The sequence below is a fragment of the Corapipo altera genome, unplaced genomic scaffold, assembly GCF_003945725.1.
Source record: "Corapipo altera isolate COAL_440 unplaced genomic scaffold, ASM394572v1 89, whole genome shotgun sequence".
Taxonomy (NCBI): domain Eukaryota; kingdom Metazoa; phylum Chordata; class Aves; order Passeriformes; family Pipridae; genus Corapipo; species Corapipo altera.
The window spans coordinates 793,378-811,099 of record NW_020884968.1 but is presented as its reverse complement, the minus strand read 5'-3'; the positions used below and the strand labels follow the sequence as shown (position 1 = coordinate 811,099).

The following is a 17,722-nucleotide window of genomic DNA, read 5'->3' as shown; positions in this document are numbered from 1 at the left end:
GTGACAGTCACTATATAAATACATTCTTTCATAATAACTAGAAACAAATATGTATGATTAGCCTTCATCTTTCAAAACTTACCCCAAGGAATAAATCAGAAATGGCTTTTTTCTAAAACAGGTGCTGAAAAATTTCAGCTTCAAAACGAAATGACACAATGGAGAATGATGCTCGCAAACAACGGAGAAGAGTAACCTCTAGTGGTCATAAAGGTAAAAACGAGAGGAGAAATCCTATCTATATTCCTGTCTTGGCCCACTGGTCCAACAAAAGGGAATTTCAGTGGCAAAGGGCAGAGCATGTTTTGTTTTTTTCCTGGCCACACCATCTGCAAATTTAAATCTGTTAAATAAAAAGATGCTCAAATCTACAAACCATGTATTACAATGAAAGGTGAAAAGAAGATTCTCCTTTCTGGTGGACTGCTATAAGACATGAGTATTGCTGTGCTGAGTAGCGCTTAATTATTACCTATCATTAGTAAATGACAAAGTGTTTTACTTCAGAGTGAGCCATCATTACACATAGAAATAGGGCAACTGATCTGAGGGGTCTGGCACTTGCTTCTGTTTTGAGGCAAAGCAGCCTCAGCTACTGCATATCTGAATAGCTCAGCAAAAGAAAATCTTCTCTGAGTTGTTTTTTTTTCCCTAGCAACAACTGATTTCACAAGTTTTGAAATAGCAGATAGAGAAAGAGAGGGTTGTAGGAGTAGAAAGAGTGGAGGATAGAAAATTACTAATAGCTTTCAGTAGTACAGACAATCTGTCATCTATGCTTTTCTTCTATTAAGCCAACTATTAAATCTTATCAATTTAAAATTTAAAAAGGATCAGATCTAGATTAGCACATATACAGTATTATTCTAAAAATGTTCCTCTGCTACTGCCAAAGCCAACAAGAGAATCTGAATGTAAGAAAGCAATACTTCTATTACCATTGAAAAGCTTTCCCAAAGGATAAAAACTACCATCACTGCAGAATATCACCAGTTGGAGGAAACAACAGGGATTTGTGAACCAAACAGCTGAAAATGACCATTCATGACCTTTGTGATGAGTTTTTCAGCATTTACTACCAGTTCCAGATTTCAGTCTCAAATCACAGAACTTCAGCTTCCTGTTCAGGGCTTTTCCAGTCCTACAACTCATAATGTTGTAGGACTTCAAACAGTCAGGTCTTCATTTTTTAGGAAGAAAAATTATGACCATCCTCAGGTCTTCAACAAGAATAGCTAAGTAAAGGCATCACACGGGGTCTGCTTTGTCCATATCCCTCTCACCCTCCCTCCTGGGAAAGTTTTATCCTCCCTAGTTTGCAGACTGCTACCATTAATCCAGATGACCAGCTGGAACAAAGAGGCTTCAGAGATCTAGCTTACATTAGTAACTCCACAGAATGTAAGGACTATTCATATTCCTGCAGGGCTTGGCATCCCAATCCCATCCTGGTCTTGGTCCATTTTAACATTTTAAAGCTTTAATCAATCTACTGCTTAATTGACTACCACTAATCCACACCATGCAAACTACTCAAGTTGTGCACTGCCCTTTCACTGCATGACTTCACTCTCTTTACTCTCCATCAGTGAATAATAAAAGATGAATTATTATCACACAGCAACCTAAGTATTGATCTACTGTCTTTCTATCAGTGCAAATCTGAACTTTCTTTTAATATACACACACACCATCCCCAGGAAACCTGTGACTCAAATCTGTGGTCAAATAATTTATCGCTACAGGTTACAATAAATCAGCAGTTTAAGCTAAATTCTTCAAAACTAGGATGCAATTATTTCACAGCCCAGAATAATAAGCAAAAAGTAACATCATATCTTTAAAAAAAAAAAAATTAATTTATGTTTGAACTATTCAAGTCACAATCCCACAACATTACGTTAAAAAAAAACGAAGGGGAAAGCATTTTGTCTATAGATCATTTAGAGGTGGGGTTAGCAGTGCTGACTGTTATTACCATTGCCCAGCATTTCCCATTACTAGATGCTGTTCCCAGTTTTTAATGTCTTGGATAGTACTTATCAGGCAATTGAAATTTTTCACACTCAGGCAAATATTAGTATTGGGACCATGTAGCTAAAACTAGCCAACCCATTACTGAAAATACAGCACAGGAAAAATGCAAATTGTTGATTGTCTTTAGAAAGTCCTGACAAGTTTCAGTGCAAGGGCTGGAAATGAGAGCCAGCTGACTGAGCAGGTTTCATACTGATGGAGGAACAAACAGAGTAGGAGGAGGAGGTGGAGAGAGGGAGACAAGGGAAAACCCAGAGGAGAAGCACATCACAAGGAGGGAGTGAGAATGAAAAAAGACGAAATTTAGAGAGACTGAATGAATGAAGTAATGGGGATTGGTGATCAGACATACTGGAAAGAGGTGGGTCCAAATGGAGGTCAAAATGGAACAAAGAGCCCAAGGGGACTGGGAAATGAAAACCAAAGACTAGGGAAAGAAATGGAGAGAGAAAAGCCATAGGAGCTAAGGAGTTGGAAAGCAAAGCGAGATACCACAGTAAAGAGACTCAATAGAATATATCAAGACCTGAAGGAGGTTACTGAACACAATCAATTTAATTTGTCAAATATTATGTCATACAGAAGACAGCCTGAGAAGGGTTTCCATTTGACATGGCTGCAGGAAAAAATATACAGGAAGAAGTAGAATGGATGTAAAGGGAATAAATCATTCTGGGTAGTTATCCAGGCAGCTCCTGTCTTTGTCTTAAGTTATTCTTGGCCACAGCAATCTAAGGACTCTCCATTCCATATAGTGAATGACTAAGTTTCACCTGCTCTGGAGGAAAATCCCCTGGCTCACTACAGTCTGACACGTAAATGGGTCATGCTTGGAAAGGTAGTGTCTTGAACAGCTACTTTCCATTTGCTGGTGGAACAGAGTTAACCTAAACTTCAGGTCAAACCTATTGGTTAAGTCAGCAACAGATCTGGCCTGGTGAGAAAGCTATGCCTAAAGACAAGGAGACTTTAAGGGAGACTGCAGGACAGGTGACGTACAAGACAGTCACTAACTCTACACTCTTTGTTTTCCAAATACCTGATTTGATACACTCAGCTCTACAGACAGTAACTTGTACGGGTCTAACAAAAGCCATGCACTGAGGAAGGCAGTGAGTGTTCCAAAAAATAAAGTCCTGAGAGCATATTCCTTTAGCCAGAAAATTCAAGAAGGGAAAAATATTCCCTTCATCTCTAAATGGGCAACACTATCCCTAGGCTTCAGATAATGAACTATTCAAAGAGACAATGAGAAGCACCACAGAAGAACCCGTGAGAAACCTGAATAGTTCTTATCTTCAGAGCGTTGCTTGGATATTGTACTGTAACACAAGGGATTTTTGAAGAAGATGATCAAAAGATAAAACAAAGTAGCTGCTTATCTGGGACATGAAGAAGAAAAAAAACGTACAAGTCTGGAAGAAATCTCAAAAGCAAGTCAGGTTTACATTCTGCCTAAGGCATGCTTTGGCTATTCTCAACTATCTTTGAAGTTTCTTTCCAGAGATCTCTACAAGACAAATTCTCCAAATTATCTATTCTGGTGCCATTTCTCCTCATATTAGAAAGTTTTTGCAATGTCTAACAAATAGGCTATGTGGCTATTTAAGTCATCCATCTAGTCATCCATCTAATTACTCATGTCTCCTTTCAGACTTCTCTAAGCAACCTTGTTTGTTGGGGTTTTTCTCATATAGTATTCATGGGTTTGTTTCCTGGATGCACCACTGTGAAACATACAAATTTTCTCATAAAGGATCGAGCTCCATCTTTAAACTAGTAGCAACTTTTGTCCCCATCGTTCCAACTAAAAATCTTTCCCATAAATGGATTACCATCTCTGCCTTTTAGCTTACATATAGTTTCCTCTGTCTCAGTACTTTTACACTTAAGACTTCCACAGCATTCAGCCTGATTGGCTAAACAAGGCAACCTTTCTAAATCAACTCTTGTAAGACATCTCCCTTATCACTGCACAAGCCTCACACTCTGCACACATCTCACATTCAGTCACTCTGGGAGTCACTGCATAGTTTACTGAAATTATATAGTGTTCTAGATGATGTCTGAGATATGCAGAAAATGGCCTCAACAGTTTATCTGCTTTAAAAATATCTTTCCGTATATATCCTAGCTTAACATTTGACTTTTTTGTGGCTATGTTGTACAATCTTTCTTATCTTTTGCTACAGACAAGATACTTGCCTGAAGGTGAAATTCTTGCCAGGGGTCCTAAATGAACACCATGTCTCTTTGTATCACTGAAAAAAATTACATTTCTTTCTCTGTTATCCAAAAGGTCATCTAATTTGTGAATAACATGGTAATTCTTTCATCAGTGCTTCCCATACTTGTTTCATCAGATTTCATCTGCATAAGTTCATTCCCTTATGTCTCCACTGCTAATATTTTGAAAGTCAAGCCCATGCCTTCCTCTTGAAGAACACCCCACTATTCTCTATTTTGCTTTTAATTGTCACTTTTTATCAGACAGTTCCTTACTGATTTCAAAGATCCTTCATTAAACCACATTTCATTTTACTACACTAATAAATTTCAATGTGGCACAGCAGAATTATGAAATCACTTTCCATGTTGGTTTTTTGCATTTATACTAACCACTTATATTTAATTAAAGAAAATTCAAACAAAACAAACAAATAAAACCCCAGAAGCTCTACACACCAAAAACTTCAGAAAACCTGTTCTAGGATGATAATTTTGGGGGGGGGGGGTTTCCAACATTTTAAGCCACCTAAGCTTCTTAGAATTTGTTCACAGTTGCCTCTAAACAAATCCATTTGCTACAACTTCTCAATGACAGTAGCAATGTTTAAAAAATTATGATGAAAATATACAGCATTATCAATTTTTAGTAACTTACCTACCTCAATTATGGGAATTAAGTTTACTCGAATGCAAGGGAGAGTATTCAGGCTATTTAATTTGCAATTGACTCAGAAAATAATAAATAATTCAATAGGGTGGAGCGTATCTTAGATCTCCTAATTGGGTATTTTAGTTGTATTTATTAGCATTTTAATAAATGTCCTCAAGACTGTCTTCTCTGAAATTCTTTTTGCTCATAATAAACAGTTTATCACAACCATCTGGAGAGGTCTTGTGGTTGTTTTAAAACTGAATGTAGGTCTTTAACTACAAAGTTTTACAAATTGTAAACTTCTGAAACCATGTCTGGACTTTGTCTCTTGTGGACATTTTATTTGTAGTGGGGTAAGACTTTTTGATGTGGCTGAGAAAAATAAATAAGATTCTTGCATTTCCCATAGAGAAAGAGAACAAGCAGTTCAGGAACAACTTAATAGCTAGACATGGTTTTACTCTCTCCTTTGGAATGAATGTTTAATCAGTTCAAGAAATTAGCTTCCTGACCATCAGTACCAGTGGAATGAAAACAGCATTCAAAGTCAGCCTCCTATTTGGCAGGTTTCTTGTGCCACACAGCCAAAACAGGGGGAAGAGAAACCTCCTGCTACTCAGATTATAGATCAGTTTGCTAATGCAACCCTTTACCTGCAACTTATGAAAGCACTGAGGAAACTTTAATGAAAATAAGTAGATGGGGTGAAGGCAGCCAAGAGTCCAGTAAGAGCACTGCCCATGCAAGAGGCTGGGGATAACCAGTCAGATTTCACAACAGATCCTGCTTCCTTCCCCAGCCCTGTGATGATGGTCATATTCCTCTTCAGCTCAGAAAAAAGTGTACAAGCAGTGTCACCTGGACTCTTAGCTCAAGGTAAAACTTCTGTACAAGAGCAGAATAACACATCTTGCAGTTCACCACTGACATTTTTATTATTTGTACATTGCCTCATCACACTATCAGTAGGATAACCTACCTCCCATTAGGATTCTTGTTATGTTGTTCCTTTCACACCTTATTTTCACATATTTCTTCTTATTTCCCATTATGCCTCCCCGCATCTTCTTCACTGTTTTAATCCCAGTTCCATTCCCTCCTAAACTTTGCTCCCTATCCCCTTGTGAAAGGCTATCATAATTAAATAGTAAACAGTGCTGCAGTTACCCTTGACAACTGCCAGAGTGTTTTCAGTAGGCTTCCCAATGAACAGCCCAAATGAGAGCAATGAAGATAATGAATGAGTCGCTGCTGCACAAGCAGCGCAAGAGAGTTCCTGCAAACTCAGACAAGACTAACACATTTTGATTCACACCAAGTGTTTTCCTAACAACCCTATCAACTAAAACATGTTGTTGTGAATAATCTCAGCTCTGAAGAATCAAAATATGTCCTGTGAGATAAACAAAACCATTGGAACAACTAGTACCAGACTTCAAAACTAGTGATACTTAGTCCTTGTTAAGAAGCAGAAAAAATAGAATTGAAATTCATATCTGTGTGTGAGTACCAGTTCAAATTCTGTTAGGTATTCTGTTATACACTCAGTTTTCTAGCTCCAGTTTTAAGAAAGCAAGATCAGATTTCCAGAGGAGCTGAGTTTTCAGTATCTCATAAAACTAGAGTGAGCAGCAGATATCTGAAAGTGATCAGCCTGAAGTAGAGAACAATTGTTTTAAACTTCTCTCCTTGATTCTTCCATATGCCACAATTTCTGTACGTACAACTCCACCATGACTTCAGCATACCCCATTATTCCCTCTGTTTGTCACCATTTCCTTCTTTGCCACCAGCTACTTTTCCTTCTCCTATGACAGTGGCCCCCACCTCTGTTCTCATCTACCCCAAGCTGGGGGCTCTATATCCAGCCCATCTGTCTCTAAAGCAGGGCCTGCATTTTCTTTTAGTTTTAGCCTTGAGGGTAGAAAGTCCTCTGCTTATCTCCCCATAGGAATTGACAGTCTCAGAAGCTGGGATAGCAATGGTCTTCTATCACATAGGAACTGAGAACAGATTAATAGATAACAAAAAAACATCCCCACACTGAACTTCAAAAGCTTCTCAAAGCACTAGTTTTATGATGATGCTTACAGCCCCAAAATGCCAAGATCTTCCCTTCCCATCTATTTACTTATGACTCCTTACAGATACAACAGCACTGATCCAGCAGGAATTTTTCCTTACTCATCAGTCATGAAAACAACTACCAGAACCCAGAAAGCCTCTACCCAGTTCCCTTGTGGTTTTGGGAGAACCGAGCCCTACACCACAGAGCTGAGCAGAGCACTCGAACTGCACAGTGAATTTCAGCTTGCACCAACAACATTGAAAACTGCGGCTACTGTACTATATTCACTGTACATTTGCTAGGCCAACAGCACAGTAACAAATCACGTAAGCTATGAAGCATACCATTTTACCCAAGGAGAAAGAAAACTGCATACTAACCTAGAGCAAACAATAAATCAAGATACTGACTGCAGTGTACATATGCATGCTCTGTTTCCAGAGGGGGGAAATACACATTATTCATCAATATATAGTATGCAACAGTTTAGCCAGATTGTGCTTTGTTCCCCAACACAGTTTCAGGAAAGACCAGAACTCCAATTCATCTGATCAAGTCAGGGTAAGAGATTCTGCATCCTCTATTCACAGGTGGAAGGACTTCAAGCAAACAAGACACAAGGCCCTACAAGTGAATACCACTGAGATCTATCTCAGATTTATTGTGTTCATCAATCCATATCATTATTAACAGACTACGATGACTTTACAGGGTTGAAATAGATCCATTAGGCAATGCTTGTTCATCAAAGATATCATTAAAAGTTAGATTTTAGTTATGACGTCATTCAAAACTACATGCTTCAATCTCAGGTAGTTATTTCTTGCAACTAGAATTAGAGTTGTTTAGGTTGGAAAAGACCTCTAAGATCATTAAGTCCATCTGTGCCATGATCACCGCTAAAACACATCCCTAAGTGCCATATATACGTGTCTTTTAAACACCTTCAGGGTTGGTGACTCAAGCACTTCCCTGGGCAGCCTTTTCCAATGTTTGACAAGCCCTTCTGTGAAGAAATTTTATGTAATATCCAATCTGAACCTCTCTTGTCGTGTTGCTTGTTACTTGAGAGAAGAGACTGACCCCTCACCCTGCCACCACTTCCCTTCAGGTGCTTGTGGAGAGAGATAAGGTCTCCTGAGTCTCCATTTCTCCAAGCTAAACAACAGCTCCCTTAGACGCTTTTCACCAGATTTGTGCTCCAAATCCTTCACCAGCTTCATTGCCCTTCTCTGGACTTGCTCCGGCACCAGAATACCTTTCTTACAGTGAGGGGCCCTCAACCAAACACAGATTTGAGGTGTGGTCTCACCAGCACAGGGGGATGATCACTGCCCTGGTCCTACTGGGCACACTGTTTCTGATGCAAGCCAGGATGCCACTGGCCTTCTTGGCCACATTGGCACACGGTTGGCTCGTATTCAGCCAGCTGTTGACCAACATCACTGGGTTCTTTTCCTCTGAGCAGCTTTCCAGACACTCTTCCCCAAGCCTGGAGTGTGTCATGGGGTTGCAAGACCCAGCACTTCACCTTCTTTAACCTCATACAGTTGGTATCGGTTATCTTCCATACACTTCAGGAACCCCCTAACAGTATTTCCTCTCCACTGTATCATATTTCCAGCTGACAGCTGGTAAGTTTGAAGTCCCCCATGAGAACAAGGATTAGAGATCCCAAGACTCCTCCAGATGCTTATGGAATATTTTGTCTGCCTCTTCATCCTGGTTGGTGGTCTGTAACAGACTCCCAGCATGACATCTGCTTCGCTGGCCTTCCCCCTGGTCCTGACTCATAAACACTCAACCCTTCCATCACCATCATTAGTATCTAGGTAGTCAAAACATTCCCTAACATAAAGGACTATCCCACTGCTTCTCCTTCCTTGCCTATCCTTTCTAAAGAGTTTATAGTCACTCATTGCAGCACCCTAGCTTCTGCTAAAGCTGTAAATTGGGATTTCTGGGGATGGGAGGAAAGCTATTCCCTTTTAGGAAATAGCAGACCAAGTAAGAGAAGTGACTGATTAAAACACGTACTAAAATGGATGTCCTCACCCACTTTCGGTGGACCATCAAAAAAAAATACTCACAATAAATCCAAGTTTTTTATAGTCTCGAGTATACATAGACTTGCGTTTCTCCATACTGCCACTACTGTTGTTAGGTTCAGACTCTGCATCAAATGCAATTCTTCGGAGTTCAAATATGATATCCCGTTGAGCCTATGTCAAAACAAGGTTAAAAAATTTGGTTAAATAACTTAACTTTCAATTTAATAAATAATACCACAAAAGGTGTTTCAAAACACTGTATTCCCTCCAATGCCCAACCTTGCTGTGTCTAAGTTCCCTACTTTGTACTTGGAGAGACGGTCAGTAAGAATGACCTTGTGGTTCCCATTTTCAAAAGGCATCACATTCAGGAGATTCACATGAAGGTACCCAAGTGTTGACTTTAAGAAGCAGGACCCATGTTATCAAAGTCTAACTACACACTTAATTTTAACCACAGAAGCCAAGAGATTACACAAATTTCAAATTACGCTGGTAATGAAGCTGGTACTTAAATACTTTTCCGGATGAAATCAAAATGACTCAGCACTTCGAATTCTTTTTTGTAACTGTCCATTTTTGCTACCACAGATATTGGCAAGAGAGGAATTACTACACTTACACATTGCTACAAATGTCTCAAGACAGTGATAACCATCCTATCATAATACTAATAACAATGTGTTAGTGACTCTCTAAGGAGATACGTGCTAGTTGACTGCATGTACATTCCCAAGGGTCAAACTTCCCTGCCTCAAACATAAGAAACAGGAAGGATAAAAACCTACAGCATGATGTTACTTATGGTAAAACTATCTAGCTGTCCCACCTTCTCTTCTCCAAATTATCAGCAAGTCTAAACATAACTTCCTCTTAAAAATGAAATCAGGTTCCTCCTTGTCCAGGGCCTAAAAAAGGTCACAAAAAATAAACAAACAAACCAAATCTTCCATATGGCTCATTGACCATATATTTAAATCTCTTGAATCTCTTAGAGGATTAAGTGTCTCTTTTTGCACAGTGAACTATATTAAAGCCAGTGTTTGGACACAGAAGCAATAAACTAATGAACAACTACCATACAGGTTCCCAGTATGAAAAAAAGGGTTTGTTGTTACACAAAATAAACTTCAAATCTAGCATGTCAGATAGTTTTCATTTAAACATTCAATTTAGCTCTACAGAAGTACTTTTAGGAAGGACCATACATCTCTGTTGTTTCTGAGAAGCACACAAAGGAAACAAATGCTGGATTGGAGCTCAGAGTTTCTGCTCAAGAAGACACAAAATTCAGTTCATGGAACTATGTGCTAAGGAGAATGGCCTGGCCATTTTGTTCTCCTTTTTCACAATGACTGCAATAGCCAGTACATCTTATCACAACCAAAAAAACATAACCCAGCTTCACAGAGAGAGGAAAATTAATGACTTATGTAAGTGTTCCTAGAAGTGTTTTTTCTTCATAAAGAGCTTTAGGTACATCACTGAACAGTTGTCTGCTTCCTGCTAAGACTAGATCATGCCAGACGCTTACCTGATCTTGTGGATCCATTTTTGTCATCATTCTGTCTTCCAGAAGATTAAAGGTAAGTACTTGCAAAACATAAAGCTGGTGTGCCATTTCATTATTAATGGCCCTCTGTGCCCTGATAACATGCTGCAAAGAAAGAGAGACTTTGGTGAATATCATCTTATAAGAAAAGTGCATCAGGTACAGTCAGGTATTTCCATTTTTCTCACTACGCAATAGTGTATATATGCTCCAGAAAAGGAAAAAAAAACAACAATAAAACACAAAAAAACCCCACAGACAATCAAACCAGGACTAGCACTACTGATTTACATACTGTATAAGCAACTTTTAGGGACAGGCCTTTACACTAGGTAGGGTCTGTGCATATACTGAGAATTGGCGTTAAAAAAAACCAGTGCTGAGAAGTCACTTCAAAGAAAAATTAATTCCATACCAACAGCGTTAGAGCTCTGTATTTTTAATTTTTTTTTTAAAAAGAGAGTATATTAAGAACATTTTTAATAAAGTAGCTGTCTGAGTAGAAAAGTATTCAGGCTGCAAAGACAGACAGAGAATACAGTGATTTAACAAGGCTCAACAGGGAGTCAACATCACACCACAATCCTGCCTCTACTAGACTACTCCATTCGGTATGAGGAAAACTGCTTAGAAATATATTAGCATACAATGCCTCATAGGTGCAGAATTATCCCATTCAGAAGGCAAACACAAAACTGACGGACAATTTAAAAATCCCTGGTGTGCCAAAAACACCATGTTGTTCTAAATGGGAAACAGACTCAGGCCACTAAATACAGCAAAGTACCTAAGGAAAGAGTCATCAGGTAGGAGATGGATACATCAACAGATATTGTACAGTTCCAGAGAACAAAGGAATCTGTCTGCCAAAAGGCACTGGAGTATTTTATGACAATAAGTGAACACCTAAGAATATTATCCATGTGATTATTATAAATTCCCTACGAGTTCAAACAGTGTAAAACCATTCCTTCTGACATAAATTCTGCGGGGTTTGTACACATCACTGAAATTGTGACAGTGAATGAGAAGGTGCGAGGGGTTGTTTGTTGTTTGGTTTGTTGTACACCAAGAAAGCACATCTTCCCTTGTTCCCTTGAAGATGTAATCTACTCTAAGGTCAAAGGCAAAATCCCTCTGATTTTCCACGATAGCAGGTGCCGGTCTTCCATATTATATTCATTAACTCTACTTCATGCTTCTTTCGTGCAAGCCATTACAAATTGTGTGCAACTTTATATCGAGACAGAATAATCAACAGAACCAAAAAATACCAAGATGTTCAGTATTATATTTTCATGAAGAAACCACAATTTATTTTAAGGGGAAAAGAACTTTTCTAAAAAGCAGTTTCGAACCCACTCAGCAACCAAACCGTTATCTTCTATGCTACAGCTACGAACACCAAACCTTGAGTCACCTCTCTCTTCTAGTGAACAGTAACTTTGAATACTTACGGTTAAGATGATGGAACGAAGCTGCTTTTGTGCCAAAATATTTGCCATTTCCTGATTTAGTAAAAAAAAAAAAAAATTAGCCAGGAGCAGGTATTTTAGTGTCATACCTAGAAGAATACACTGACTTGCAAAGGTCTTATGTTTCTGTAGTGTTATTTATAAATGACAGTCATTATTTATCAGCTAAATGACTGTATGCCTTTTTTGGGGTATCATAAACTCAGATTACTCTACTATGAGAAAAGGGGCAAAAAAAGTTAAAATTATGACACAAGCTGAGGACTTTGATGATTCAAAACCAGCAGTGAAAGACTTCAGAAGAGACCTCTGTGAGTTCAATGGAGTATTTACACCCTTGTTCAAGCACAATCTTTCCCCACAAACAATTCAAAAGAAAGCATGGACTGGAAGTCAGCCAGGATTTTAAAACAAGATGTCAAACAACATGCTTATTTAAAATAATATTTTGGCTGTTTAAAAGTTAAGTGCTCTAACTTTCACTCAATAAATCAGCCTACAACTCAGCACTGTTTCATTATAACAAAGAATACTTCTCCCCTGTATTTTAGTAGCAATGTTGACATTGGTCCATGTTCCACAATTGGAATTTTGCTTTAAATTAACTTCTCTTTCTAGCCCTGTTTGAAATCAATGCTTACACATGCTTAAGGAAACTCTTAGGATGCACTGTGATTCTGTGCAGTTAGCACCATATAAAAAAAATTGTTCATGTTCAGGAGAAACAAATAAAAAAAAATCCTGCTGAGCTTTGTGAGAGCTGAAGAGTAATATAGAGTACATACTGGTTACTTTTAAATAACAAAAAAGAGACTAGAAAATTGGAAAACTAAGGTTGTTACATAAAAAACACAAAGAACTGGATTGCTGAAACAGGGCTGTAGAAACAGTGTAAATAAAGCAAGTGTTAGGGTGAGAACCTGCTTGCAAAAAGAAAACAATTCAAGGTGTGAAACGGGAGGCAGTCATGGGTGTTGAACTGTTTTCTTTGTAACAGACAAAGGGTGCTTGCAACAGAACACGGGTACGATAAAGAAGAAAGAAGGGACAAAAGGGAAAATCAGCTTCAGATTTTAAGGTAAGCAGGTTTCAATTGCATGTAACAGCAAAGGAATGGATGACAGAGATGGTTCCATCTCTTTTGGAAATGCACAACTGGGCTGCAGGGGGAGTGCCAGACACATAATATACTTTGTGTTACGTGGAACAGACTGGCTGGTTTTGTCAAACTATATATCCACTGCCAAAAGATGAACAGGTAAAGAATAGGAGATAGTCTTTTCTGCATTCAAGGTAAAAAGAATAAAAAAGAGGAATTCTCTAATTTTATTTTTTTGGAGAGGATTATCAAATTGTCACTTCTTTCTTATACCTGTAATTTAAAAAGCTGTTATTGAGATATTGTTTTTTGTCACTGGACTAAAAACTGATATGAACAACAAGCATTCACAAAACCAATTACTGCATCATAATCAACTTTGTCTCCAAAAAGGCTATATAGTCATTAGCAGCTAATGAGCTGCCTCTTCTAATATAAGTATTGTACTAAGAGATGAGAAGAATTATCTGACAACATTTGCCACCTCATTTTCCATAGCAACATGTCTCTGCAAAAATACAGAGAATTGCCAAAAAAGTGTTTCAAACATACATAGTATCATTTCAGTACTCAAACTCTCATCTCTTTTCAATAGGCCTTTTGTTGTTTTTTTTTTTTAAATAATCTAGGTTTTTCTAGATTATTGGTCCTTGACAGTGGCAGAAGAAGCAAAGCAACCAGGGAGTCTCCATTAAAAAAAAAGGAAAAAACCCAACCTTGGACCTCTTGGCTTTTTGCATTATGGAAAGAGCAAGAGGAAAATAAAATAAAATAAAAAATAATAATAAAAAAAAAAAAACCAGGAAAGAATTCATATAGCAGTGCCAATTTAAATCTTTCCCTTAATTGCAGTGCAGTCATCCACATCATGCCGGTCCCTGTAAGACAGCAGCAGAGAGGTGCCAAGGCTTTTGGAGTCATAAGAGTTTTGGTGTGGTTTCTTTTTTGTAACCATATTAGTGGTGAGTAGTGAACTTTTGAGTGCCCATCATCAGATAATTACGTGAGACTGTGTCACTTCAGTACATTGTCTTAGAAAGACAGAATTCAGTAAACTCCATCAGGTAATGCTATCTTGAAGCCAATGGACACCTACCTTCTTCATTATATGATTTACTAATTAATCACAAGACAGATACAAAAAAAACCCTAATAGATTCTGACTACTTATTATAAGTCATTAAAGGTTGAAGAAAACTTTCTGCAAGTGTCAGAGCTATCAGCCTTCAAGCCAAACCACATCATTATCTTCTGATGATCATAAACTCTGTGACTAACAATTTTGTGTCACAGCAGCAGGTATTACAGGTGAAGTCTGCCTGGTTTACTGCCAGTCTCACTATATGGTTACACTGTTGGCAAAAATACAGTTGGCAATGCTGGCAACACCCTGTGGTACTGTCATTCAAGGTACACATGGCCACTGACTAATATTAAAGTCTTATCTACATCTGACATGGTCTCTTAAATTCAAATATGACCAAAGCATACTTTTCACAGAAACATAAGCAGCAGCAACTATTCACAAATGTAAAAAGCAAAATATTTGGTTTTCTTACAAGCATCTATCATAGATTTATGCCAAAACTGAAAGAAAGGTTTTACTCCCATTTTTGTTTATGAGGTGTCTTCTTCCCTTAATCACTGAAGGATGTACCGGAGAAAGAAGGGAAAAAAGGAGGAGGGGAAGCACCTTCCTTTTTTTTTTTTTTCTAATTAAACCATGGGTTTACTTTCCCCTTTCACAATGTTAAAAGTATTTTTAAAGAAAAAAAAAAAAGAAAAAACTCATAAGGGCTTTGATGTTAGCTTAAGCAGGCTCCAGCATTTAAAAATGTAAATAAATCTCAGGAAAGTCCTCGTCAGAACTGATCAGCAACTCTCAATGAACTTTTTCTAGGCAGTAACAGTATGTCACCACAAGAATTATCATCGCTGTTCCACTGGTGACAGAAATGTTAAATAAATAAATGACTAAATCTGTTTTGACACAGGCTAACAACTTTACAAACATGGATAAAACTTCACCATTTCATAACACTTCACATTCCATCCTCATTTAACAGCAACTAGCAATCTTTCCTTTTGAGACTTCTGATATCTGGCACTAAAGCTAACTTAAAATAGCACACTATAAGTGTCACGAAATGCTTACACGGCAAGATATTTCCGTTTTCAAAAGAAACATACTTTTAAATAAAAAATCTGGGGGAAAAACATTCTACCAAAAAATAGCCTGGTTTTACAAGCTGTGCTGGCAAAGAGTTCAGTACAATAAATACTAGTCAGCCACAGTCAACATAGTTCAAATGAGGTTACAGGGAACTACAAAAGCATAGAAGAATGCTTAATCCCTAATAATATTGGTGCAAGATGGAGGTAGCTCCATTAAAATGAATGATATACCAGTGTGAAATAACTGATCAAGTTTCAGTCTAAATTAACTGCAAGAAAAACGTGACTTGGACAATTGCAGGTATGAATATGAAACACTTATTTTCCTACAGATATATAAGTACACAAACCCCAACAACTTACCTGCCTCTTGTCATCTGGTGCTTTAAGGAAGAGTGCATTTATTACCGCAATGGTATATGTCTGGATCTCTTGGTCTGTCCTGTTTGGAACAATGTTATAAACATGAGAGAAGAGCATGAATGCACGTGAACTGTAGACACTGATCCTCCAGCTGCAGGTAGAATTGGAGGAAATGCTTGCACTTCACATTAACCATGCAAGTTAGGTAATCAAAGTTGGTCGTGACCAGGTTGTCTCTATTACTGAGAGAGACAAGATGCACCAGAGAGAGACTCAGAATTCAAGGAAGGTGGAATGAACCACCCTGTCGAACTGCCATTGACCCTCCACTGATCATAGTAGGAGACCAACAATCAGCTTCTGCCAGATGCACAACATCTAGAGGTAGGAAGAGGAATCTTCCCTTGAAGGATTCTGGAGATGAACCTGCTGATATTAAAAGCTTTTCAGGGGAGTTAAAAATGCTCCAGCTAGGAGATGAGCCTAACTATATACCATGCACAGTACATTACCCTATGCTACAAGAGGCAGTTTCCATCCATTTAACCACTTTATATTACTAAGAAAAAGCCTCTCCCTTTTCAAATACACCTTCAGCAAAAGTTGAGCAATTTTTGTCTTATACACTTCCCAGAGGTTGACAAGCAAAACAACCCCATCTGCATGCTGATGGCATTAAAAGCATTTTATTACTGTAGGGTGCTCTTCTCTTCATTCCCTACTTCCAACTTCACATGCAACCCACTGAAAAAAAATTTTTAAATGCCCAAAAATAGCCCTTAATGACCAAGAAACTCCAGAAAGCTGGTTACCAGTTATCCAGTCACTTGTAGCAGACACAGGAATCATAAAAGAGGTTGTCAGTCTTTATACCACTGTTTTTTCCAAATGCTGTGCTCATTTTGGGGAAAAAAATAAAAATCAACCATATCAAGCGGCAACTGAATACACTCACCCCTGCAGATGTGGGATTAGCTGCCCAATTGTGATCTCCTGTGCTACCTTCTGGTACAGGTCATGGCTATTGAGCACCATCGATTCCAGGATTGCTAGAGATCGTTGCAAGATAGAGATGTCTGAGGCAAATTTGTTCACATAGCTTGCTATCTGCAAATACAACCATTTAGAGAATTTACATCTTGTCATGAAAACAGGGGAAGATAAGAAAAAACTGTGGACATGGCTCAGAAAGGCATTAGAAAAAGAGTACTCTTATCCACATACTAAGTATCAGCGAACACCTGAAAACAGTCAACCAGGCACTGCATATACCATCAAAGGACAGACTGGCACAGGTTCTTCAGCTGGCACAAATCACCATAGATTTATGTCAATATTCATATCACTGAAGTGTATACTTTATCATTACATTGTGAACGTGGTAAATCAACACTAAGGAAATAGAACAATTATATTTTTTGTGTGGAAAACTTTGTAAAGGACAAGGAGACTACCTCTCATTCTCTCAAGCAGAAACCTGTGCAGTTAGTTTTGTCTAAACAAATATCTAGGCTTAAGGCAAATGTTTCAAAAGAGAAATTTAGATCTAGCTTTCAGGCAAATCACACTCTAGATAAACATGTCCTTTTTTGACCCTTGCTGTTACCAACAATGCTGAAAGCTCTTTCCAGGTTACAAATTAAAACTCTGTTGGTGATCATTTATCAGGACAACCAGTTTCATTACTCTGTCTAGAGTCCAGCCTTGCATTAATAACCTTCACTTTTACTGCAAGCTGCCACAAAAAAATGGTACATTAATTAAAATCAGGTCTGACCTCTGCTATTTTGCAGTGTAGCAATGACATGCTGCACACTCATCTGCAGAGCCAACACAGCTGTGCAGTAAGATGTGGCAACATGTGTTCTTCCGTTATGCTGCCCAGTCCATGTACCTGGCTTCCTGGGAAGAAACCTGCCTTGTACTGATGCAGGAAGCAAGAACTGCCTGGGTTTTCTTTGAATGCACTGATACCAGCACTGTCAAGATGAAAGGTACCCAAGAAAGCACAGACAGACAGA

At 38.3% G+C, this 17,722-nt stretch overlaps 1 protein-coding gene across 1 annotated transcript in view; it reads right to left on the bottom strand.

Annotated features, from left to right (window-relative positions):
- Window positions 1–17,722, bottom strand: part of ELMO1 (engulfment and cell motility 1) — a 316,776-nt gene that overhangs the window by 182,151 nt on the left and 116,903 nt on the right. Inside the window, exons 10-14 of the mRNA XM_027665022.1 lie at window positions 16,657–16,808; window positions 15,702–15,780; window positions 12,047–12,097; window positions 10,572–10,694; window positions 9,077–9,208 (exon numbers count right to left, since the gene is read on the bottom strand). Of these exons, the coding sequence (XP_027520823.1) occupies window positions 9,077–9,208; window positions 10,572–10,694; window positions 12,047–12,097; window positions 15,702–15,780; window positions 16,657–16,808 (537 nt within the window). The remainder of the gene's footprint in view (window positions 1–9,076; window positions 9,209–10,571; window positions 10,695–12,046; window positions 12,098–15,701; window positions 15,781–16,656; window positions 16,809–17,722) is intronic.